We start from the raw sequence: 27,382 nt of genomic DNA, 5'->3' as shown, positions 1-27,382 counted from the left end.
TTGAGAGATACGTACACTGATCTGTTTGAGAGATACATACCCTGTCCTGTTTGTGAGATATGTACACTCTCGTGTTTGTGAGATACGTACACTGTCGTGTTTGAGAGATACGTACACTGTTGTGTTTGTGAGATACACACACTGTTGTGCTTGTGAGATACGTACACTGTCGTGTTTGTGAGATACGTACACTGTCATGTTTGTGGAGGTGTGCGTCCAGGGATTCCACGGAGCCCTGCATCTTATTGGTGTCATCGTCATGGTCACCATAGAAGAGAGAGGTCCACCTATATAATCACATTAACACACATCAACACATCACTTTAATGATAATTTTACTGCGCAGCAAATGTTGGCAGTACAATTCTTAAGGCAATTGTGTTAGAAAATAAAAATTTTAAAAGAAAACACTGGTATATATACTTTTTTAAGTGCATGGTGCCGACAATAAACATGGACAATTATGGATGAAAATCATTCATTTTTGTGTTTTTTAATGATACTGGTAATTAATAAAAGTTCACTAAAATAAAAATAATTCTCAAGCACAAAGAATCTGGTGACAATGTTACATTAAGTATTCATTAAATATTTCTAGAGGTATTTATGGTACCTTTATCAACAATTATTGGTAACCAAAAACTTATGTAAACAACTTTCCCAGCTCTTAATCATGCTATTAAAGCAAGCTACAGTTATAGGTATTGCAGACAGACAATGCTAGCTCTTGCATCTGTGGCCTGTCTGCGGATGAATTATCGCAGTCTTTGAGATGGAAAGAAAATAAAGCAACCTTGATTCCTGTCCCAAAAATCAATACACTATTCCTTTATATTCATGACATTCTATCATTGTAAAATAATGCGGCTGTATGTTAAATATTATCTATGTCTGGAGGTTTTAGTTTAAGTATAACAGAAGTTCCTATATAGAACACATTGCGGGAATTAATACAAAAATGTTTATAAGTTTTAACATGTGAAAAAAAAAGAATTTTATGGAAATTAGGGAAAAGAATTTGAAATATGTTGCAGGAGAAACTATCTAAATCTGAAATGGTCCTTTCAATGCAAAGATTAATTTACTGAATCTACTTCATTTCTTAATTATCAAAGAGAGTTCAAATCTTTATCAGATTTTCAAGCTATTATACTGATTGATAAGAATTTAAAATCTGCTGTTTCCATTAAAACACACATTAGATAGACTTTTGATCTAGCAATTATCATAGTAAACCTGACATTGATGTTAAAGCAACTTGCCACTAATTAAAAGATTGTCCTATATCTACTAAACTAAAATGTGTATATATGCTCAAAATGCAACCTTTATCCAGTATCGAAATATAATTCCATCACCTTTTGCATGCATGTATACAGTCTCTCTCTCTCTCTCTCTCTCTCTCTCATATTTGGTGTGGTTCTAGTGCATTCATGACTAGTAAGGAGAGCACCAAATTACAGGTGAAACGCCATAGGTCTAGCTGTTATTAATCACCAGGTAGTTATGTGAAGTAGGTAACATGTTATATGTACTGGTTATTGGTAGATGGATTAGAAGCTAGCTTAATATATATAGAAAAGGACAGCAATAGCGTTATTACACATTGTATTGGCTGTTGGTATTCAAATTCTGGCTGCAAAGAAAAAAAATCATATTGCATGTTATGTGAAGTAAAAAAAAAACCCTTAGGCCTTATAAAAGAGAAAGAAATGTTATGAAGAGAAAGCATCTGTAAAGTTTTGTTAACAGAATGTACGCTGCTGAATAAGGTATCAGTTAAGACCTGTAGGACAAGACCTGTACTGATACGCCAGGGTATGTGTCTATGACTGGCAGGCTTAAGGTATTCGATGTATAACGACCGCATTTTGTACCTTATAAATGAATGGTCCAATATTCTTAATCATGATATCATTTTGAAGGTGTTATCAAATAAAAATACTCCACCAAAGGAATTTTCAAAATTTTGATTATGGTCCAACTAATTACGCCTTGAATTTTGCATTAAAGTCTATGGGCAATGTATGTTTTATTAAGATATTGTAAAAAGTAACCTAAAATTCATAAAACTCTTTTGGTTAATACATGCATAAACTTTTTCTTTATTTAAATATAAAATAAAATGAATCATTTACCGCAGATATTTTGAGGAAATTAAAATTTTGTTTTTTTCATCAAGGGGAGATAACTCTTTTAAAAAAATTTAAAGTGCGAAATGACCAGCTCTTTATATGTTTTCTGTCATGTGAATTTGGTTCATTTCACTTTCATAGTTATCTAGCAATACATATTTAATTAGTTTAAAATGATTCAAAATTGTTCAATATCCCTTCGTTATACATTGAATACCTTAATTGATGCCCTTCCTGATCGACACGATTTATCTCCCTTGACTCTCATTTAGAAAAGAAACAGATACCCTCGTGAGAATTAAGTTCACATAAAAATCAATGGAAAAAACTGCTGATGAAGCTTGTACATGTAATTAGACTGCCCACACTATCAGCTCTCTCTTACAGTATGGTTCCTTCCCTGTCTCTGATTACCCCCATTTATCTTGTTTATAGGTCTGTACTTAAATAAAACCTAAACTGGGTCTAAATCTATCACCAATGGGTCTATTGGTGACAATTTGTAGCAGTAAGACTGTTAACAGAAGCATGTAAGAAAACAATAGTATTTCATCCCTAAACATATACTTACATGTACCAGTAAATAGATTTTATATGTCTAAAATCTCAATAGATATACATATCATGAGAACTGAGTACAATCTGTAATTTCTAGTGTTCTTAACCCAACTACCAGAGTAATGTTATTTACCGGTATATCTTTTTTTGTATTTATTTATTAATCAAAGCATATTATCTTTAGTATATGGTCTTAGACACCTGGGCACTGTATAAGATTATGGACCTACTTTTCTTCGGTTCTGCTGACCAAAGCAATTCTTCCATAGTCCCAGGCAAGCTTCCTCATTACAGTAAACAGCAGAATGAGAAGCTGCAAGCAAATGGAAAATACTCATAAGGCAAGGGGTGTATAAATACTTGTAGTTTACAGATAGCTGCTTAACTAAAGTCTTCAATTCGGATCAAATAAGCTTTCAATAGGTACTCTGTCATAGCCACCAGAAAATAACTCTTGAGTGGTATAACCTCTATCCTGAAAATAAAAGCCAACTTACCAACCATCCAACAGTATTAATGATTAAATTAAAGGGGATTCCTCCATATTCACCATTGGTGAAGTCTATTTTAGTCTGGTTTTTCACCATAAACGTGTCACAGGAGAGTTCCACCACACTGCCCGGGCCGATCACCCAGGGGGTCGTAGCGCTTTCTGACATGGTCAACAGATCTTTACACTATCATCTGAAAAATACAAAGATATTAAGTGAATATCTGTAAAATACAGTCACAGATTAATAGTATCTGTAAATTACAGTCCACATATGAGTACTTTGGTATCCTAAATATTCCTTAAATATCAATTTTCATGGATAATTTAATTTACGAGTTGATCCACAGTTAATTAAAGAGCATTTTCTAAAAATTTACATTTTGTAATAATTGATAATTTAATATGATTATTGCTTACGAATTTACTTGAAACTAAATCCATGAAAAATGATGCCCACAAATATTAACCACAGTAAACTGAAAATGTACTTAGATCTACATAAATAAAATTTTCATCAGAGTATAAAAAAAGAAAATATTGGTGTAAATATCTTAAAAATATGCATACCTATAAAGACTTAAATTATATAAATGAAGACCTATGAAATATCATAATTAGAATGCTATCAAATATTCTTATGAATATCAGAATTATATTGTACTTAAACATAATTATCAATATAGTACATTACAAATAACATTTTAATCTCAAATGCATGCATGTCTATGCTACTCTCTGACAACTTGGAAGTTGTTTGTTGAAGCAAATTTAAAATAACATTTTTTTACCAATACATTTATGTAACCTTAAAATGACATTAATTGGAAGAAATGCAAGGATCTTAAATAATATAAAATGACAATAATGAAAATTCCAATCTAATCCAGTCAAATTTTCATTATTTGATGATTGAATTATTCAAAACACAATTTAACCCCCAAATTAAATGTGTAGTACATATATTTATTCAGAATTTTCTACACAAATTGATACTTCAGGAATATCTCTCACATCTCATTCAAGAAGATTTATTGAAATTGACAATGAAAATTTGTAATCATAGCTGTAATAGACTCTGGTCAAAAATTCTCTGGTAAGTCTTAAAATATAGCAGCCAGTAATTCAATAGCCAGCATGAGGAATTCATGCTCTTGCTTAGGCCAAGTCAGTCTAGATTGACTTTGCAATAAAAATTTTATATCATGAAATTGATATTATACCAGTACATTTTGGTACATGACTGAGATCAACAGATCATGCAAACCTGTCGAACAAAAACTCATGACTCCCTCATATAGAATTACTCAGTTAATTCAGTTTTTGAGTTTTTTAGATCAGATTCTCAACTGTAGGAGGTCTGCATGATGAGTCCACTTAACATCTTTTCAACCATTAATGAAAATTCATTGCACGGATAAGGGATATGAAGAATTGTACACAGCTCTGCGAAATGATTAAAAACCAATCAATGGTTTTAAATACTCCTGTGTGAAATGAACCCCCACGCAGTGTAAACAATGATGGTATGATTGACTTCTCTAATCAATGGGATATACCCACTGAGACAATACTACCATATGTTTACATACAGAATAAATGTCTGACCAGTCTGTCAAAGCTGACAAGGCTAAGACTTTCCCCACACACTTAAAACGGTCCAAATAACACACCTACCTACCTGCCAAACTATCCACACTAGAGGAAATGTCCCAAAAAATCCTACAGAGAGTATGGTGCCACTGAAGCCGGCTCATATGTTAGTAGCCATGCATGCAGCAAGCTCCTCGCACCTTCCGACAGAGCGATCAATATTTCAGACAGCATACACAATGACATTCCACGGAGGACCCAGTCTCCATTGATTGCTATAAAGCTCCTCTAAACAGCAGCACTTGTACTGTACATGTATGGACAGACCACCCAATAGACTGGACTTGACAACCTTAATGGAGGACTCAATTACCACACAAATGGCCCGTCTCTGGTCTTGATTGCTTGGTGCATGTAAAAATCAAGCATGTTGGAATACATGTCCTGTCCTCTTTAATGAACTCAATATTGCACAGTAGCACCAATAATCTCTCTCTCTCTCTTTCTCTCTCTCTCTTTCTAAAAAAATAATGCTTTGTCTGTATAAAGATACAATTTTACAATTTTAAACTAAATACTAAGTGTATATCTCATCTGTGGTGAGTAGCAAAACCTGCTGTTCTCTGACAGAAGCATCATTTCCTGTGATGTCCATACACAGGCAAATTTGGCAAATTTTGTGGCACACAAACAAACTTGGATTTAGGGTATTTCTAGTACATGAGTATTAATAATTAAATTCATTTTTGTAGGATAGGCATGCAAACACAATAATAATTAAAGTCAGCAGAAAATTGCTCTGAATTAAGTGATTTAACTCATCTGCATCATTAATCATTAAACCTCATTCAATAAACTAGTGATTTATTTATAAAGCAGCAAATATATCATCATTACACAGGTTGCTTGATTTGAATAACCAAGAATTTTAGGAAATCAATGCTGTTAAAAAGTATCAGAAAATCAGGAGTTTTCAGATATGTCTTTGTCATGGGACTAAGAACACTTATTTGATAAAATGAAATTGAAATCAAAGACAAACATGGCATGTCATCAGTCAACCTGACCTTCATTTACAATTAATTTATGGATTTTCTATCATATATAGAAAAAAAACTTCATATTAAAAAATTGAAGTATATACATGTGTATAGTACTAAAACTAAAGCAAACTTGTGTGGCGCGGCTCCACATGAGGTATAATTATCATTGTAGTTTGGAGTTCTATTGAACTTCAAACACTGAACAGCATATGCCAGTATCTGTATAAGAAAGGTCGATCCAAGAAATCAATTCATTCAATGATGACAGAGTATATAATTTTTTTTGTACATGTACATGAAAGTTTATTTACTTACAATCATTCTTTGTCTGCCTGGTTATAAACAAATTTTTCCAATTTTCATTCTTAGCTACTTTTGTGAGGTTTTGGGAGGGATATAAAGTATCTTATATATTCCTTTTATTTCTGTGTTCCCAACTGTGAGTTGATCAAGAACTATGGTTGTTAGAATTTTTACATCTTAATATGTTTATATAAAGTAAGGATTTTTTGCTTCTTCTGAAGAACATTTAGAACCATTTTAACAAGAGCTTAGACTTTGGGTAGTTTTGTCAAATAGCAATGTGACGTAGGACTGTCTATTTCATTGCTGGCCACTCAGCCGTTGCTCTTAGAAATCAACAAGATTTGTCTGGGTTTTGAGCTAAAACTACGCAATCAGTGCATATTTCGCTTGAAACCGCGTCATTTTTAACTTGTTTTGACGCAAGAAATAGACAGCTACATCCAACCGAAAGTCCAAAGTCTTGTAAAAATGGTTCTAAAGATGTAATGATGTTGAATTGCTGATGGGCAAAAAAAAAAATCAATTTCAATCTGAGGAAGCTGAGCAAAACAATGACAGTGTTCTCATTTCTTTTTAACTCAAAAACATGATCAACCAATTAATTCACTACAAGTTTTTTTCTTCCTTTGTATGATGTTATTTGACACTCAGCCTCTGCAGTAGCAATTCTGTGGAAGACATTGTCATCAATATGGGTGTGTGCAAGTCATGATTTCAAATTTTCACAATACTACATGACTAAATGATTCAGTCCCTATCCCTGAGCATTGTCGCCTTTTGCTTTCAATTGTCCTTTCAAATTATCAACAAAATTGTTAAATTGATGTGAGCTGGAAAGGCAGAAACTTATTTTGAGCTGAACATTAAAAGCCCACTCTGAATGCTGAATGATATGCATTAAATTTCAATTCAATTATCAAGAGACATGCACATAATGCACTCAATTTTAACAAAAAATTGGCATGCAGATTTTCTCTTTTCTTGTCTTCTCTTGTATTCTTATAAGGATACATGTTGACTTCAGTTTCTCATCCTCACAATGTCAGGGGTCCTGAGTCCACTCGTGTCCCAAGTCCACGAGCGGACTCAGGACCCTTGACATTGTGAGGTAAGTAAACTTTTAACACATTGTCCAATGTCCAGCTATTAAAATATAATGGTCAGGAAAATATGAAAAAAATTGCATATTGCACAAAAGTAAGAGCAGCACTCAGCAGCCTGGATGGTCAAGCTCCCTCCCCCCTCCCCCCAACTTACGTACTGATCGAGTATTAAGAACACAGTTTTACATGTACCACTGTGCCAATTATTGATGATAAGAATTACCTTTTTTGAAACAGAAACAACCATGATCATATGTACTGTATGTACATCATTTTCTGACACATTAGTAAAAAGCCAATTTGTGGTTTTCTGCATGAATTTGTCACCGGGTTCACAGGTGTGTGACTGTCAATCAATATATCGGGTCTCAATAGCTCAGTGGTTAGAGCACTGGCACGATACGCCAGAGGCCCTGGGTTCGAGTCCCGGTTGAGACTTGTGTAAGCCTTCTGTCTTACAGGATCCTATTGAGGGTCAGCTCAAGCTTATAGATGACAAGTCCAGTATTTCTTTCTCAAGCGGTTTTATTAAGCGTGATCGTATAGTTACAATTACATCAGCTAATAGCAGCCCAAATCAGGAGTCTCAGAATCTATCTATAAGCGGAATCTCTAAATCTAAATCTGTTCAACATCATTTTACATGGGTATATATAACATTTTACTTATGATGGACAGTTCTGACTAGTTCGGCCCATTTACGATGATCATGAGTGAACATTTAGTGTTCAAAATTAAGATTAATATTTTATTTCTAAATAAAGTAACAAAACTGTCAAAACTGCCAATCAAAGAATCTGGATGCAGGATGTGAGTCTCCGAGTCCTGGGTCTCGGAGTCCCCCACCTAGTATGAGGCATCACTTACTCACAATACGTTCATTCATACACGACATAAAAGGTTACAAAGGTTAATATATAGAATACACAATACATGACTCAATATAGAGTACTAGAGCTATCGTTGAAGACACAGAATCGCCAAATATGTCACATGTTGTTAAACTCTCAATTTGGATATTATTATGCCCGTATTATGCACCTGGTTTCATAACATCATTTAGGAATACTACGCATTGCTACAAGAGTCACAGAGTTCATTCTGTCAATTATCATTAACACCATTCAGTGCGCAGCATCTAGGTACACATAAATATCATAGTGACCATTATGTAATACTAGCAATTCAAGGTCATAGCATGGCTATCTGTTTACACTTGACTTTTCACCACCTGTGACATTTTCTCCTTGTCATACATACCAGACCTGGGTTTGTTGGGGAGATACCCAGGTACCATACCTTTCTGGGGGTTCTCTGCAGGGTACCTCTGTCATTAAGTGTATCTCGTGTTTCACCACATCCGTCCGCCCGAGATCGGTCGGGGATGTAGAAAACAACCCACACCATTTCTCTAAAACACCATATACTTCCTTACACTGCTCTGTAGAAAGATTATCTGTATTTACCTTTACTCCCAAATCTGTTAAGGGTTTGTGATCTTTTGTCTTGTCAGTAGTCGGTGTTTCCGGATTCCAAGTATCCACTACTCTAACCTGACTTACCCTACACAAATTTGTTTTCAGCAGAATCTTTATAGCACTTGCCGATATATTACATACCTTGCCAGCGCTCTAACCACTGAGCTATTGAGACCCGATATATTGACTGACAGTCACACACCTGTGAACCCGGTGACAAATATAAATCATATACTTTAGATTTCTTTAATATTGCCAGGTGGGATAGATGTATTGACTATTTGTGATTTGTCTGATTTACATGATAAGCAATTTAAAAGATGAAGTTGATGAACATCTACAACCTTTTGATGAGTTTTTCAAAGATTTGTTGTTAAATACAAATGGTAGCTAGATGTAAAAATTAACAATACCATGTACATCAATATATAAAATTAGAATCAAAGGCCTATTGTTGTACATCTTTTCATTTCAGTCAAATGACCATGTCAAATGTCTTTCAAAAAGAAAATCAGATTGTAACAAAACAAATATGGTTCAAGAACAATGCTAATGTAATTATTTTCATCATGAGTAAAACAAAGTTTAATGCTTTTACTTTCTACATATTGTTTTAATGAGAGAACAAATATTGAGCTAACAGGCCTCTATGTCTAACTTGAGCTTTTGACATTTATCTAAGGATCATATAATATTCACTTAATTTTTTGTTTTCTTTAATATTTTCATGGAGGATAGGAATCAAACAAAGAGTTAATGATCAGGCCATGTTGTGTTTGAAAAAACTTGATCTACCTTTTTGGGACAGAAATATGTCATCAACTATTTGTGTTAAAAAGAAGATTGAATTGACATAATCGAGGTACCCAACCCATAGTATTTGTCATGTTGGTTGACATGATTTGCTTTTAAAAAGAGCTTTATCAAAAACATTTGAAATTTAACTCCACGTTGGTAGGTAAAATAAAGGAGCCATAAAGGCGTTTGATCACCAACTGGGAGTAAAACTAGTACCACGTACCTGTTGACAGCTGCTAGCTGTCAAAAATGGGGCTAGTTAATGTCAATTGCGAGCTTCACTTTTCTTAGAACAAGCTGGTAAAATGACTTTAATCAGTCACCTTAGAGCATATGTTTCATACCTTTTGTTTTAATACACAGACAGTATAAAATAAAGGTACCATTTTTACGTCGTAATAAATGGTTGATTACACGTGACTAATAGCTAACTTACTCACTTAGTCCGTTTTGACGTCTAGCTACCTTCAAAATCCAAACAAGCTAATTATCATTCAATCCCTCAGTAAGCTCGTGTACATAGTCATATCAGTCTGTGAATTTGACAGTATATTGATGCCAAATGTTGGTAATATTGACGATGTCCAGCAATAGGTCCAGCAAAATATTACACAGGAAGTTGTGATACACACGAAAAATTAAACTGCTTTACACTAACCCAATAATTCCGGTTTATAAAAAGAGGCCCACGGGCCATATTGCTAACCTGAGCAAATATAGCCACAATAAAACAGCTTAATGGAGTCATATGCAAAATATCTGGAAAATGTATTAAAAATAGATCTTGTATTAAAATATTTTCAAAATTTTCTCCACTGGCAGATATTCTAATTAAAGTTAATGTAAGCATTGGGCCCCTTTTTGTAACATAAGTTAGTCATATCACATATTTAACATTGCAGTTCTCAAGATAATATTAATTGAGAATCACAAAGATACTAGCATATAATTTTAAGTTACATATAATGGATTATAACATTTGAGTTTTTTTAAATACAATGTATATTAATCATATTTTTCCTAGGTAAAAAGCGGAACTCTCCTTCCCATTGTGGCCCCAATCTCTCCCTGAGGATCATGATTTGAACAAACTTAAATCTTAACTACCTAAGGATGCTTTGATCCACACAAGTAACAGCTATTCTGGCCTATTGATTTTTGAGTAGGAAAATTTTTCTCTTTATAGTCCTTATGATCTAAAAATTTGACACCCTCTCCCAATGTGGCCCAACCCTATCACAATAATCAGGATTTGAACAAAACTGAATCTTCTCTATCTAAGCAAGGATACTTTCACACAAGTTACAGATTTATTGGCCTATTGGTTTTTGAGAAGAAGATTTTTCTCTATACATTCCTTTGTAAAAGTTTGACCCCTAATTGTAGACCAACAGCACCACCACCCCAAGCAATCATGTTTTGAGCAAACTTACATCTACCCTACCCTTGCTTGGCCTTGCGTCCAATCTTTCCCGAATTGGGATCTTCTAATATCGGCTGATTACCGGTATATACTTGATGAAATAAAATATATAAATACATTTTCAATCCAATGCAATGTTTTTTCAGACGTCCGTGCCAATTTGTCCCCGTCCATTTTAAATGTTTTGACCATGACAGGTGAAATTGACATAAGCTGTACATTTTTGTGATGCTTTTATTTATAAATGACCTTTTTTACTGAAATATTTTGAAATATATTCCAATTAGTCAATTCTGTTGCAACATAATGTGAGAATTAGCTTAGTACTAATTACACACTTTTAAGACAAACATTTTCATCACTTACAGGTCATAGAAGATGGATTTTGATAGTAGGCTTTTCCTAATAAGTATCAGCTTTACCGGTATATTTCATACACTTCATTAAAAAAATTGGAAAATTGGATAGTCTCTGTTAAGAAATAGTATAGTATAACTAATTAAATTAAAATGAAATCCAACAGCATATTTTTCATTACCCCCTTATTAAGATACATGTATACTAAATTGACCATGACTTTTAGATTAATTTAGGTTTCCAAATAATTGATTGAGGTGAAAATTGATAATTTGTAGATGACACCATATTGGAAACACAAGCACATATCCAGCTGTGCATGGTCAAAGGCAGCAGCAGCAGAGAGATGCACTTATACGTTTCAAGCTGAAGTTTGGCACATAGGGGAAGATCAACAGAAAACAAGAGCAACAGAACTTGGAGAACAGGGGGCCAAGGTAAAGTGAGTCTTACCAGGGCGGAAATTAATAAGGGAAGGACTGTGAAGGAGAGACCAGGTTAGAGTATCATTTCTTGTGAGATCTGTGTATGGCACACTCTCATCTCTGTCAAATTTTTGGACCAAGTGTGGACTAAGCAAAGACCCAAACTGTAAGCTTTGTGGAAGGAGAGGGACCATGGCATATATTACTGAGCTCTGACTGAGAGGAAATATACGGTAGGTGACATGACAAAGACCTATGGGAGTTAATTGATGTGCTGGTGGTGGAGAGGAGAAGGAAATGACCATCAGACGTAGGGTACAGTTAGTGAAACATGATGAAGGAACAGCTGACACATGAGCTTCAAGCCGGACATCATCTGAATAGATGGTATGACTGAGAGCTCAGATTAGATCTAGATGGAAAGTTAGTTTTTTTCTTACATCATGGAAAACTAACCAACGACTAGAGTGTTAATGTCCCAACCATCAAAGATGCTGAGAGTACCATTGGAAGAAAATTGGGAGTAAAAGCCTTAAGTATGCAGACCTTATAGCAGACTGCAGGAAGAGGAAAGTGTGCTTGGCTATTTCCAATAGAAGACATTTGTAGTGCAATTAGTGTGGAAGCTGGTGGCATGACTAGGAATATGAGAGAGAGAATGTAAAACAGCAATGTGAAGACAAAGAGAGGCAGCAGAGGTCATCCTGGTAGATATGGCACTGTAGAAATGATCTTTGCTGTAAGTCAGAATTCATCAAGTAGTGGATTGGCCATCACTTCTGACCCACAAACTGGAGGATGTCATGGTCCAAGTTGAAACATCCAATGAAGACTGGAGACCATCTGATGACAATTGGAACTGACAGGTGAGCTTAAGGGGCAGAACATATACCGGTAGTATCAGGTATACACAAGAGTGCCAAGCTTCAGATGGCAAAAAATCCATCTTTTGTAAGTGCGTACTGTGTCATCATTTTGACCTTTGACCTTTTGATATGACCTTGAAATCAAGTCTAAACACATTTAATGATTATGCCCAAATTCAGCACTCACAAAAACATACTACATGTACTTAGTATTCCCCTTAAATCTAGTACAAGCTGTATCAAATTATAAAGAAGTGGGTCGGTGGAAAGTGTTGGGTTTTTTAAGTATCAGCAAAATCAAGATTCCTCACTACATATTGATGGTGACTCAATTTTAGACCACAAAATGATAATTTAACATATTAATGTACAAATATCTGAACAAATAGATAATTCAAAATAAATTTTATTTTGACAAAGCACAATAACACTTAATTATAGCTAACAGTATTAATAAAACAGCTGAGACCAACAAATATCATAATAAAATTCTACTAAAATACAAAATGTTACCTTTTGACAGTTTGGACTAGTTAGCTATGTAGAGGTAAAGCATCTATAAGGTTTAAATGTATCAACTATACCTTGTATAGAAAAAAAACAACAGAAAAATTATTCCTTGTATAGATAACCAAACATTGTACTAGGTGTCACACCCACACATAAACTAAACCGAATTAAAGTATTAAAACCATTAAATACTTATTACATGTACCAGTGTTAACACAGTAACTATGTATTACTGTACAAAGCAATATAATCAATGAACAAAATAATAGCACTCAAAAACAAACAAGAGGCCCAGGGGCCACATCAGTCACATGAGCAACATTAACTGATATGAAAAACTTGAGGCCATCTTTAGAGTATCAAATAAAAAAATGTTGACAATGAGATTTTTAAAGATTTCTCCCTATTTTTCCCTACATAAAAATACCCTCCCAACCCACAATTGTGGCCAAACCCTACCTTCAGGGATCACAATTTAATCGAACTTGAATCTGCACTACCTGAGGATGTTTTAACAAAAGTTACAGATTTTCCAGCAAAAAAGTTTTTTAATAACAAGATTTTTCTCTATATACATTGTATCCCTATGCAATTATTTAACCCCCCCCCCCCCCCAAAAAAAACCACACACATACACACACTGTGCACCTTCCCTACCCACATGGATCCTGATTTTCTATGCTACCTGACGGTTCTTCCATACAAGTTTCAGAGTTTCTGGCCAAATGTTTTTTCTAGAAAATTTTTGAAAAATACCAGTACCAACAATTTTTAATATTTCTAAATTATCTTCCCATTAAAGAGGGTGTAGCTTTTCATCTGAAAAATAAAATTTGAAATTCCCTTCACCCAAATCTGGTTGAAATTGGCTCAGAGGTTTGGAGAAGAAGAAAAGTTTACAACAAAAAGATGACATACAAATTTTGATCAGAAAAGCTCACTTGAGCCTTTAATTCAGGTGAGCTAAAAATGACAGTACTGCAGATTTTGCCATCATGGAAAGTTTGGCCCATTTAGTTTCATTCCATTAAAATTCAATCCAACACATTTTGAATGGTGATGCATGCTTAAAAAATAAATAATCACATAAAAATAGGACATATTCCCTCTCCCCAAAAAAGGAATCAGAATTTCCCACAAAAATTCACATGTAAAGCGAATGTCCTAATTAAATATAAAGTTTTATGAAGTTCTTTTGACCAGTTTCAGTTGAGATTGCACCAACAATAGTACTAACAGAAGAAAATCTTCTAAGATCAAAAGGGGCATAACTCCCTCCAAATACATGCAGGGTGGTATTATGCCTATTTTGAGTAACCTAACTATGTAAATTAAAGAAGTTTGAATTTTCCAGGGGAAGTCCCTGACCCCCCTATAGATTTGCACATGGTATTCACATCCAGCACTGATTCCCAACATGCTTGATCGGTCGTTTGTCATTCAGGTGGTTAGACAGGTAACAAAGCTTGCTCTTATATTCATCAATGTTTACATAGCATCCCTGAAAAACAAAGTTTAAGCAAGGTCACAGCATGATTGCTAGAAAAAATTCAAAATATTTGTTACAATCCTCTTCCACAGGACATACAGCCATTTCTTACCAATTCATGTATTTATCTGCGGGCCATTTCACCCAACATATTACTCTGTTAATTTGTTCTGTACCTGTAAGTGTCTAATTCCTCCATTGAGTGTAAATGCATTTCTCCCATGAAGAACTCTCCTGTTGTTGAAGGAAAGTAAATCACCTGGCACCATTTTGAATTCCAGCTGCAAAAATCCCAAATATACTTTGAGTGAAATATGCACATTTTTACAATCTACTTATTGTTATTTAGGCAACATTTAGGCAACATTTGCAAAAAAAATACTTATACAAAGCTATAAACAACAATTTTGTTGTAGTAGATCAAACTATTCATTCATAAATATATTCATAAACATTAATATCAGATATAAAGCTTTTCAAATGGGCTTTTTGAAAAAAAAAAAAAAAAGGTTGAACAATCTATGGAAAAATGGTTTCTTAAATTGCAGGTAGGTTATGTAAAAAAAAAATCCTGATATGAACTGGTCAGTCATACAGTAAATGTTTATGTGCCCTATTTATGAATATATATATAGAGTTCACCTTTGCGGCTGAATTTTTTATTGCCTCAGCAAAAATATGATATGCTTTGTAGTATGGTTCAACATCCTCCTAAAAAAATATTATCATGGAAGAATTAATCAAGAAAATATAGTATACACTAGGTTAAAGAACAAAAGATATCAATTGTAATGATATGTACATATCATGAAATACACAATGCATGTTTGTCAACACTTACTGGTCGTACAGACAAGGGGCCTTCAAATGATGGTGCCCAACTTATGCTTGTAATCTACAATAAGAACACCATTTTATAATGTACCATTAGGCAGTAAACAATGCACAGTTTGATAGTATATTATATTAAATTTGTTTGCTGATTTAATTCAATTTATAGAGGATTATATCTAAAAATACAGGTATCAGATTCAATGTCATTTTTAATTTACATGATTTGATTTATATACATGTATATAAACATTTCCCAACTCAAGTACTGTAGATTCCTAAATAAACATGAGGAATTATTTTCCGTAAAATCGCGAGAGGCATCCCTCACAAATTTTTTAAGTCTCGCTTTTATTTTCCAGACAGTTTTGAACTCTAGGAAATTATAGCAACAAAAAATGGTGATTGTGGATTTATATTCTCGCGATTTGATACAAAATGGCCGAATTGCTAAATGAAGTACTTGTGTAAAATAAGAAATTTACAGTAGTACATGAACCGGTACCTCTTTCCTATGATTGAGGGAAATAATTGGCTTCTGATATATCATGTGAACTGGATTCTCCCTGATATATAAATAAATAAAAAAGAAAGGTTTCTCTTGAGACAAATCCATGTACAGCATGAAAAACAGAACCACATCTTACAAATCCTTCAGATGTGTCAGAATTTTTTCCTCTTTCATATAAGTATATAATTATGAATAAAACAATACATGAGCAATTATTTTTTCTTTAACTAACAAGGCCCATAACTCAGCTACTTACACCATCAATCAACTTGTTTCAAATTTTAATTACCTTATCAATATCAAACAAGTTTCTAACATTTTATATTACCCCAAACTGACCTTTGGTAGTGGATTTTCTGGAATGTGGTTGGTATTTGAGTGAGAACATGAAATTCCTGTGGATTGGATTTTCTGAACACCTCTGCTACATAAAAGAGATCTAACAGGGTGCTCTCCCCTCCTTCAACACACTCATCAAACCTAAATCAAGTTATACTGTAGTTAAAAGCTATACTGTAAATAACAACCATCATTATTGATTCAAAATAGAAGATCAACATCAAATATGAAGAAAAAAAAACAACTACTGCATGTTAATACATTGGACTAGAATGTACATTCATGTTAAAGAGGGAGACTCCAGAATAAATGAAATTTTATAACTGTACAGTATGAACAGAAGAATTGTAAACTACAGTTGCACATTGATATCTCAAACAGTGATATCTCCAATACAATGGATATGTCAAAGTAATTTGTAAGTCCCAACCAATTACTTTTTTAAAGTATTTTACCCTTGGATACTTGGATATCTTGAAGTTTTTAAACAGTCCCATCTAATTTGAGGTAACAAAGTTTGACTGACTATAGGGATCTGTCCAGATTTATTATAATTGTTTATATTTTGTAAATATATAATTTGACCAACTCATAATTTGAGCAATCTAAAATCTTAAAACTGGTTCAAAAGACATTAAAACTGTTGAATTGTGTCATTTAGTTCCTTAATGCATATTTGTTTAACATTTTAACCAAATATACTCCGGTTTGATCAGTATTTGCTGACAAAATTAGATGTTCATCAAAGTGCAATTTACTGTCTACGAATTTACTTATCCTTAAAACTGTGATTTTAATTAAATCTACAAAAACCCACAGTGTATATGGAAATTTTAGATGAATTTTTAGAGTTTTTTTTAGGGGGGGGGGGGAGAGATGTTAAGTTGGAAGTCTAAATTCTTGATATAAGTATACACTGTGTTTAAATCCAAGACTTACTTCAAACAGTGCAAAAGCTGCAGTCCAGGGGCAGATTCATAGTAAATGAGATCCATGTGAAAATCAAGGCCCACGGGGGAGTAGGCCACATTGATGGGACTGGGGGTACTGACCACGTCAAACTGCTGCACAACCAAAGAAAGGAGAGACATTTTGATACAACTATCATACGAATATGATTCATCCACAGAATGTTTTTACATTATTTCACATGTTATTCCACATTCATACAATATGCCATGTTGAGTACTTACAACGCCATATATTGTTTGTTGAACTGGTGCAATGAGCTCAGCCGCCTGCAAAAATTTGACAGTTCAAATATCTCATACTCTCCTAACATTTACTTAAATAGATCAAAATTCCTACTTTTCATGTATCTCAAAGCTAATATGCCCATTTGCTAAATTTTGAAATAACTCATGACCTTTTGAACCATTCCATCTTCTTGGGGCACGTTTTTCAGCACACAAAACCCAAACTCATTAAGATCTCTAAGCCACCTGTAATTATGATTATGTATCTTGACTCTTATAAATGATAGAAAGTATTCAAATCTATTTATCCTTATGAAGACATGATCATTTGTTCAGGTTTTTTTTTTTCAGTTTTACAAAATGTAATACAATAATTATTTTCAAATCAGTCCATTTCTATACGTACATGTACTTGTATCAAAGCATTAAAAACAAATTCCAAAATTACTTTAAACCATGAATGTACTGAAATCACAAAATTCATCACCCCTACATAGGAGCAGACTGAAAATATATTGAAATGCAAGTATGATTGGCCAAATTCTTTTTATCCATCCATCCATCCACTGACCCATTTATTCATCCATCGATCTCTCTGTAATTTGACTGAAATGTGATGATGCTAGGAAGATCTCTTACTGTAGAACTCCTTGTTCTCCTGAGGAAACTTGGGAAAAATCTAATGTAGGGTATTTCTTTGGTTGATCAAATGTGGAGGAAGGCCTAAAGTCATTGGTCAGGTCTGAGTAGGTGTGTTCATACAGAAAGTCCAGAGGAATAACGCCATTATGTCCATCCGACCATTGGATGATCAGCTTACCATCATCTGACAATAAAACATAAGGGAGAATTAAAAATATGATTAATGTACTAGGGCACATGTAAAACAGGAAAACAAAAAAAACCAACTGATATCAAAAACATACATACACAAGTACTCTTATTTCATCTATTAAAGGACTATAGTACATATAAGAGAAGAACCAAAAATGCCCATTTTTAATCTTATATACCGGTAAGCCTCATAGGGTAAATCTACCACAGCTCTAACATCCGTGCCAATGAAAGATCTTGATTAAAGTTGTAGAACTTGTTTATAAATCATTTGAAATTAATAAAGTTTGGTTTGGTTACTACTAAATTAAAAACCAATCTATATACCTGAAACACCTTTTAAAATGGTGAATTATTGGGGCCAAATTCATTCTTATAGTATATATTCCATTGATGTCTTTGAAGTTTTGAATAGACTGTACCGGTGTCTGAGGCTTTCCTCACAGTTGTGTTGAATTTGATCTTGCCAACATTGATTAACTTTTGACCCGAATGATCCTGCTTGCATTCAGAACAATGACAGTTGTTTCTCATCCAAATGCTGTGAAATCTAGTGCAAAAATAACACAATTTACTAAATTTACAAAACATTTGGGTTCTCATTACTCTTTACTAAATTTACAAAACATCTGAATTTTCATCTGGTCTGTGATGTAAACTAGGGTTTTTTCTTTACGATAGTTCACCAAAGCTAGATTTTTCTGTACTAGCTCACATAACCTAGCATCTTTTAGATGAATGGCCTTTAAGGTAATGTACGTGGTTTAATTTATTGATATTTGTGGGCATTATTTTTCTTAGATTAGTTTCAGAATACTATAAATTCCTTATTTTATGCGAGAACTTAATTGTGCTGTTAATTTGAATCCAATCACGAGAATATAAAATCGGGAGCACCATTTTTGTTATCATTTCATAGAGTTCAAACTGTTTGAAAAATAGTGGTGCAATTTTGAAATCTGCAAGGGCAGCTTCACATGATTATACACAGATAATAATTCCTCGCATTTATCAATATATAATAAGGAATCTACAGTATTGTAAAGAAATTCATTGATGTAATATTTCTAGTACCAGTACACATATACTTACATGGACTCTACGCCATCTTTCCAAACAATTGTCACCTGGCGGGCATCTTCACTTGTAACAACTTTCAATTTCCTATTCTAAAAGTATTAAAAAATACATGCATTTGCAGCTCATTGTTATATTAACTTAACTTTGTCCCAAAAAAGTTTGAAATCTTTTTGTAATGTCCAATGGAATAAAATTTAACCTAACAATGACCTTGATCTAGAAATTGACCTTTCAAAGAACCAAATATGAAGTCAATATAGGTTGGATACAATATACCAGTATTTTCTACCAATAAAATAACAGATATCTTTTCTTAAGATGAAAAATAAAAGATTTTGACGACGTTAATGTCAGGTGAGCAGACAAATTATAATAATGCACTAATGCGCATTATTCAAGTTGTCTGTTCACCTGACAACAGTTATTAACACAACAACGTGAACGACGTCAAGAAAAAAATTCATTCAATGCAATAATAAAACTACTAAAGTAGAAAAATGAAAAGATATTGCAACGACGTTTTGAGATATTTTTAATAAAGGTATTACTAACAATATTTTCTTCTATGAAATCAAAAGCCAAAGAGAAATGTCAATTTTTACCGTTACACAGGAAGTTGATTGTGTACAATATCCTCTCCAATAATTAGCACTTCCTGAAAAAATCAAACACTAGCATTCATTTATTGAAAGCTTTAAACAATTTACTTAATGAAATTATTACTTATAAATTATATGAAATCAATTTGACATATCGTATCTTGAATATATTTTACTGGAAAACCTCTGCTCGCATACGTTTTGGGCCAACTCACTGCATAATTATCTCTCTTATGTTAAATAATTCACACAATATTTTGAGTGGGTCCTTCACAATTACATAAAAAATTCTTATTATGGTAATTGCATTAATGCATACACACATCAATCTTTGATCAACCATTTATGAATTTAGAAATAATGAAAGTCTGAGTTATCTCCCTGTAGCCACAGAGCTTGCCTTAAAACATCCCCTCTCTCTCTCTCTCCTCTCTCTCTCCTCTCTCTCTCTCTCTCCCTTCTCATCACGTATCATGAGACTCACAATAATGACAATAGAACAAATAAAATTCTAAATACTATATGTTATAAACTTTTTCCTTACAAAATAGAGGAAAGAATACCATTGGTTTGTATCATTTCTTTCTGCCTTTGTACAGATTCTATCACAGACTTCCATCTTCTTGGTGCTTGTTGTACAGATTCATGTCTTGACAGAGTTACGGCCCCTTGACTAAATGGCCACAGTCTTCTTATGGAATGTCTTACTCTAACACCCATTCTGTTGACAGAGAGTTGAAGATAAATAGGAGTTACCAAGCAATGTACTATTCAGCTATTATAAATAATAAATGTACTTATTTTTATGAATAACTATGCATCAATTAGCATGCATACAAACTATCTTATACGTGCACATTACACTACACATGTACTTTCCAGTACAAAAATAAATTGTATTATCATACCTCAGTCTACCCGATGTAAATTTATCTCATAAGATTACCATTTAATTACCAGGAATAAATACAATGTTCATAAAAGTTGAATCTATGTGATTAGAAAATAAAATAATTTATTGAACAAAGCTAAATTAATTAAGTCATTTCATGATATATAAACTAGATTTGTTCACATCTAACTAATATATCCTTTCATACAAAAGATTACATATTATATCATTATTGTCCATTAAAGCTGAACATTGCTCATAAATGGCACTGTCCACCATATTTCTTTTTCAGCACCACTTTCCCTAAAACCCTAATATAAGCCACAGGCCTTTCAACAGTTTAAAATATTTCGCTGTAGAGGTCTCACCTGAGTGAATTAATGTACATCTTGCCTCACTGTGTCTTACTCAGTCACAATGAAATTATTACATTTTTGCACTTTTCTCAAACCAGGAGAGTACTAACATCAAATAAACTGGTCAATGCATTATTTACAAACATAATATGCACAAATAAGAATTAAATGCATAAAATCCAAAGACTATGAAAGGAATACTACATGTTGGCCAGGAGTTTCAAATGTGCTATCGGGTGTAACGAAATCGAAAGGTTTAAAAACCAGGTATCTGTGTGACGGTGCCTATTTTCGAGCGGTGTTCATCTTTAACTATTTACAAGGACTAGTATTACATGTACATCTGACAAAATCTTTGCTATGAGATTATATGCTTTTGCGTCCAGTTGATAATAAAGAAACATGAGTGTTAGCATGACAACTTTACATAAATTTTCAGAATTAATCAAATGCTATGTTTCACATATCTGATTTTGTCAGAATTTTTTTTTTTTAAAATTACATTATTATAAAATATAAGTTCTGTTATCAAAAGATATCATTTAATATACCTTTAATCATTCTTTAAAAAAGATTTTAGTTCCAAAGTGTATAATAATTTACATGAAACATGGTCTGAAATACCGGTACATGTTATCATCTTATATCATATAAATCCTGTCCTATATTACTTACTTACTCTGTACGTGCTATTTCCAAAGTAGACAGATGCAATGTGTTCAGTCAACCGGATAATAACTAGACAACAAGCTGTCTGCGGTGTGGATTGTTATAACCTTGAAACAATCCATTTTCAGGTACCACTTGTTCAAAGTCCACACATTTACGCACTTTTAACCTGTCTTCAATAAACAAACTTGGACAAGTGCAAGATAAAAGTGTTCATTATTTATACTTGAATGGACTCCTCTTAATTCCTTTGAATGGTCAAACATTTTGAATTTTCATCTAAAACCTATTCCAAAAATGTGTACCTAGAAAAATGTTTAGATGTTAACATTTTAGGTGTACAGGTACATGTATTTGTACCAGTTTATATGTTATGATTTAACAGGGTCACAGAAATCTGCCAGTGTGAATGACATACTTTTGATTAACCTAGCTATTAGGCTTTTCTCATTTTTTTTTTCAGAGTAACTGATTAGAATTTAGAATAAAGGATTAGAATTTTGATTTATAGATAAATATTTATTAAAAAATAACTAAAACATAGGGTCAATTTTCTTCCTGTGCTTCTTTCAATAAAATCATTTAAAAACATTTAATTCACATTTTACATAATTCAAATATTGCACCAGATCACCATAAACAGAAGGCCCATGCGCCTTATTTGTCACCTGAGTGTACTGCAACCTTGGGACACTTGCCTGACATTTTATTACTGTGGAATCACTTAAATTCGTGGCGGCCAATTTTCGTGGAGTGTGACTTTTTTGCTCATTTGTGGGGATGTAATTTCGTGGATGCGTCGGTTACTGTTTCAGTAACAAAGATAACTCTATCTAAAATTGTTTTCCTTGAGGATTTAAATTCATAGGTGAGGGATACCCACGAATACCACGAAAATTAAGCCACCACGAATTCTAATGATTCTACAGTATACTCAGTGCATCCTGACATGAGCAGCAAGAAGATTATATGGTAAATGGGTTAATATCAGAACAATTTTCATTAAGCATTGTATACTTGCAGGTTTCGTTGAGTGTTGTATCCCTGCAGGTATACTTATTCAATTAGTCATTTAATGTATTTTGACAAGGACAAGAATGTATAGTTTTGGGGGGAAAACTGCAACTGTTTTCAGAATGACAAGCAGGGGCACTTATCTAACCCACCATTCAATGCACATTTTGACACAAGCTGCAAGATTATACACAACATAGGGGTGTCAATCTATGTTTTAAAAATCACCAACTACAGATAATTAGAAATTATTGATATTTTCTTGGTGTACTCTGCTGTTAGCAGTTCAAAGGGAAAGTGGATGGTTAATCTCTAAATGCCATCTTGAAATGAACATGATGTGTCTTTGGAATCGATTAATATGTTTATATAATTATACAGGTGAATCTCGATAACTCGAACTTCAGGGGACCATGATTAAACTTTGAGAGATCAAGAGTTTGAGAGATTGAAAGTTTTTAAAAATCCAGAATTTTTTGTTCTGGTCATTTTGGTTCTAAAACTGTAGTAGCCGGAAGATTATATTTATTACATGGAAGGATAGTCTTACATGATTTCATTTGTATTTCATGCTACATTACTTTAATTTAAACAATACAGAACTTAGCTGTGTGGTTATTAAGTGGGGATTTTCACGTTAAAAAACTTTTGAGCATATTATGTTTTTTTTAATTACAGAATATTTTAAGTAAGGAGTGGTTTAATATATATACCGTAATTTTCACAAGTAGTGGAAATTAATAGATCAGTTACAAATTACCTAGCTACCCTTTGAAGGAAGCAAGGGGTAGTGTCACTTACGTAAGTATGGACCATTAATTACCTACACATGTGACCTGCTCCTTAAAACCGATGGCTCAGATTCAGCATCCAAGCCCGTCAAGTATTTCAGTATCACAAGATGCATCATCAATCCAAGCTTTGTTAAGATAGAACCAATAAAAACCTATATATGGACATCAAAGGGCACCTACTCCAAAAACCTTTACCTGCTCCAAAATCTTAAACTCCTCCAGCATCCAAAACCTATGACTCAGATTCAGCATCCTAGCCCAGCAAGAGTATCAGTATCACAAGATGCATCATCCATGCAAATTTTGTTAAGATAGAACCAATAAGAACTTAGATATGGACATCAGAGAATGACTGCTCCAAATACCTTAACCTGCTCCTAATACCTCAAACTCCTTCAGCATCAAAAACCTATGGCTTAGATTCCAAGCCGGTCAAGTGCATTTGGATCACAAGATGCATCTTCCATCCAAGTTTGGTAAAGATAGAATTGTTAAAAACTTGGATATGGAAATCAAAGGGCATCTGCTCCAAGAACCTTAACCTGCTCCCAAAACCTTAAGCTCCTCTAGCATACAAAACCTACGGCTCAAATTCAGCATCCAAACCCATCAAGTGCATCAGTATTAAAGCGCCATTTATCCAAGTTTGGATAGGATAAAACTAATTATAACTTAGATATGGCCATCAAAGAGCATTGGCTCCAAAAATGTTAAATTGCTCCTAAAACCTTAATGTCTTCCAGCATCTGAATTTAATCGCCTAGATTCAGCATTTAAGTCTGTTAAGTTCATAAGTATATCTATAGTCTGTCCCAAGTTATTGCTTTCATCAATTTTTGATGATTTTTAATAAAAAATACACATACCTGTGAAAGAAATACAATTGAAATCGATGAAAGGGAATATATCCAAGATATCTTCATTGAACAATTATCCCTTTTCACTCATAAAATTTCACAGGAACGAAAACAATTTTCTTACAGAGATTTGTAATGGGAAATGTTACATCTTTTCTCCATTCAGAATACACTCGGAATACATCGCGCAATTTTTTAACATTATCATCCGGGCTTATAAATGGCTGATGCTTGTGCAAAATCTCCGTAGACTTTCAATTTTGGGATGTGTATTGAAACCTGAAGCGGTAGAGGGGGCGTTTCAAAACAGATAATCTGGACATTTTTATATTAGTGGATGAGCGTAGTTTGAGCACAAAGGTATTTACTATTATTGAAATATCAAGCAAAAAGTGGTGGAAGCAAAAACTCGGGACAGAGTATAGTTGCATCATCCATGCAAGTTAAGTGAAGTAAGGACAAGTAAAACCTTTGATACAAAACCTGCTCCAAAAACTTTAACCAGGTCCAGATGCTGATGTCGAAACTGAGCATAAGCTGCAGTAATGTAGTCCTTTCCCATTTTTTTCTCCAGTAAAAAAGTCTGAGAGTGCTATATTAATTAGCTACATAAGGTGCCGACTTCGTCTCTGTTTTAAATTGTCCATATCTCGCCGATAATATGCTGTATCACTTTTAAATTCAAGCGGCTTTTCAAGAATGTTTTCGAATGAAAATAAATTACACTTTCTTAAGATGAAAAAAGAATTTTTGAACCAGGCTCTAGTTGTTAGAATTATGTAATAAAACAAAATGATGTTGTATAGAATGTCCTAACAATATACAGCGTTGCACAACGTTGTATGAGCGATAACCCACATTGACTTTGTGTAAAAAGCGCACTGTGCGATTTCTCTGTCCTTCTCATCATGCTCATATGTCACTGGGCTAAACATGCTGTCTTTTCCTCGCGACATATATCTTTCCCTTTAAAACTTGTTAAATACATGACAGTATACTATTAAAATAAAATCTTTAATCTTAGAGAAAGGGAAAGGTCACATACCACTATTTTTACCCCGTGCTCATTGACCACGCAAGTAGTTCCATTCTAAAAATGTATGTATTATTTCAAAAATTCCTAGGGGTACCAAATGGTCGAATTTGGTTCCTTTTATGGCATGGATGGAAAGAAGAAGGTTTGAAAAAAAATACAGGCAGGAAAAAATTTAGAAAAATTATCTTTACAGGCGCAATAGAAAGGGTGTAAAAAGGCCAATGTTTACACAAATTCCAAAGTGAAAGTGAATTTTTCATGGTAGGGGTTATTTTAGGGGCCATATCTCAGTCCCCTCTCGATTGATTTTCCTGTAGTTTGGATATGTTGTTGGACTAGTGTCATTCTATAGGTATGCTGTATTTGAACTCATTTGAGCCGGTGGAATTTTTAATATGATTTATTTTTGTATAAAGGAATAAGAGGGAAAAATAATTGTGGTCTGTGTCCTATCAGGTCAAAGGTCAAAATCCACGTTTATCAACTTGAGTCTATATAAATAAGAGGGAAAAATAATTGTGGTCTGTGTCCAAAAGGTTCTACCTTATAACCGGATGTTGTTTCTCTCGTCATAAATGCGGACGAATATATTCCCGGATCAATCTTCTCGGATCAGTTGGTTTGTAGACAAATTATCTATTTCAGAACACACCGACAGTGACATGGTTGGGGAGGGGGGGGGGGTCCGGACCCCTGGACAATTCAAATTATTAATTTACATAGTACCCCAAAATAGGCCCCGGATCCCATGCATTGAAACCAAAATTTTCCCTCACCCCCCCCCCCGAAAATTTTCTGGATCCGCGCATGTTCTGCTTGGGTATATGTATATCCACAGCTGATCCAGGTCAAACGATTTGTTTTAGATGACAATTGGTAATTAATCTGTGTTCCTGTGTATTAAAATAAAAACAAACAATAGAATCTTGGGTTGTTTTTTGTGTCACTTTAAAAAAAAGGTATATTTTATTTACATTAAAACAGAGACATAAATAACATATAATAATGTTATTTATGTCTCTGATTAAAAGTACTGCACTTAAAAACATACGGGGTTGGTATGGCGAAAATTTTAAGAACGACATTCAGCAAATTTGAAGAATCAAACATAGAATCAAATGGTATACAAAAATAAATAGATAAATAACACGATCCGACAACTGAGCTCTTGCGTCTTTAAACTAGTATATGAAGATAACAAAATACAAAGTCGATTTTGGTTACTTTTTAAAAATAACAAAAATGTACATTTTTTTTCATAGAGCATATCCGAACCACTTTTACCTTTCTCTGTACCCTTCCTGTGAGACACATGGTCAGTTCTCGATCTTTAGACTAAAGTTTAGTTGATCAGGCTGCTGAAGATTAAAAAGGCTAATCTCATTCACGAATAATTTTAAAACTAAATTTTTGGATTTTTTCTTTATTGACAAATATCTTTTTAGCCATAAATATGATATTTAGAATTTTAATGCGGATCCGGTGGGTAATTTATTGTCCATCTAGCCTCCTTTTAGACGGCTTACACAAGAATTTTAAAAGGTATAGGTTCTTTTGAGGAATTGAACCCCCCTCCCCCGATAAAAATATGGAACTTTGCACAACTAATTCTCAGTATCGCGAAAAAGCTCCCATTTCGGCTGTTGGATCATGTGGTTTATCTGAGAAAATTATTTTCAATGACAACAGCCATTAAATTGTTAATCAATATCCCTTTTATCAGTTTATTCGTAACAAACTGCTGCAGCGCACCTGCATGTTTTGTCTTCTTTATTGCCCACTTGATAATCATGATATATC

General features: G+C 33.6%; 2 protein-coding genes and 1 non-coding gene across 21 annotated transcripts in view; 1 reads left to right on the top strand and 2 right to left on the bottom strand.

Moving 5' to 3' along the window:
• Nucleotides 1-10,142, bottom strand: part of LOC128177610 (CSC1-like protein 2) — a 34,570-nt gene extending 24,428 nt beyond the window's left edge. For 3 of the 11 annotated variants that reach the window (XM_052844392.1, XM_052844388.1, XM_052844391.1), the window contains exons 1-5: nt 9,945-10,141; nt 3,191-3,377; nt 2,924-3,006; nt 1,604-1,636; nt 191-287 (exon numbers count right to left, since the gene is read on the bottom strand). In XM_052844392.1, coding sequence (XP_052700352.1) covers nt 191-287; nt 1,604-1,636; nt 2,924-3,006; nt 3,191-3,352 — 375 coding nt within the window. In that variant the 5' untranslated portion in view covers nt 3,353-3,377; nt 9,945-10,141. Of the gene's footprint in view, nt 1-190; nt 288-1,603; nt 1,637-2,923; nt 3,007-3,190; nt 3,378-4,864; nt 5,004-7,451; nt 8,846-9,940 lie in introns of those variants that run through there. The other 8 variants (XM_052844383.1, XM_052844390.1, XM_052844384.1 and 5 more) reach the window with 7 other exon arrangements.
• On the top strand, nt 7,594-7,666 carry Trnai-gau (transfer RNA isoleucine (anticodon GAU)). Its single transcript has one exon. It is a non-coding gene; the product is annotated as a tRNA-Ile (tRNA).
• A 2,823-nt stretch (nt 10,143-12,965) lies between the features above and the next one.
• On the bottom strand, nt 12,966-26,200 carry LOC128177611 (gamma-butyrobetaine dioxygenase-like). 9 transcript variants are annotated; one of them, XM_052844399.1, is made up of 16 exons: nt 26,126-26,200; nt 21,892-22,054; nt 20,528-20,685; nt 19,968-20,020; nt 19,378-19,454; nt 18,708-18,835; nt 18,091-18,277; nt 17,622-17,697; nt 17,449-17,493; nt 17,195-17,319; nt 16,256-16,396; nt 15,911-15,971; nt 15,416-15,469; nt 15,217-15,285; nt 14,751-14,855; nt 12,966-14,586 (listed from the first exon to the last, which is right to left on the bottom strand). In XM_052844399.1, the coding sequence occupies exons 3-16, from the start codon at nt 20,682-20,684 to the stop codon at nt 14,479-14,481; spliced, it is 1,386 nt and encodes a 461-aa protein (XP_052700359.1). In that variant the 5' UTR covers nt 20,685; nt 21,892-22,054; nt 26,126-26,200; the 3' UTR covers nt 12,966-14,478. The 9 variants fall into 9 exon arrangements, with proteins under 9 accessions (XP_052700359.1, XP_052700360.1, XP_052700357.1 ...); XM_052844400.1 differs by having other exon boundaries at nt 21,892-22,050; nt 26,126-26,144; XM_052844397.1 differs by lacking the exon at nt 26,126-26,200 and adding an exon at nt 25,030-26,029 and having other exon boundaries at nt 21,892-22,186.
• Between the last annotated feature and the right edge of the window lie 1,182 nt (nt 26,201-27,382).

The sequence above is a fragment of the Crassostrea angulata genome, chromosome 3, assembly GCF_025612915.1.
Source record: "Crassostrea angulata isolate pt1a10 chromosome 3, ASM2561291v2, whole genome shotgun sequence".
NCBI classification, from domain to species: domain Eukaryota; kingdom Metazoa; phylum Mollusca; class Bivalvia; order Ostreida; family Ostreidae; genus Magallana; species Magallana angulata.
The sequence above is the reverse complement of the archived record's forward strand: the minus strand, read 5'-3'. Positions and strand labels throughout refer to the sequence as shown.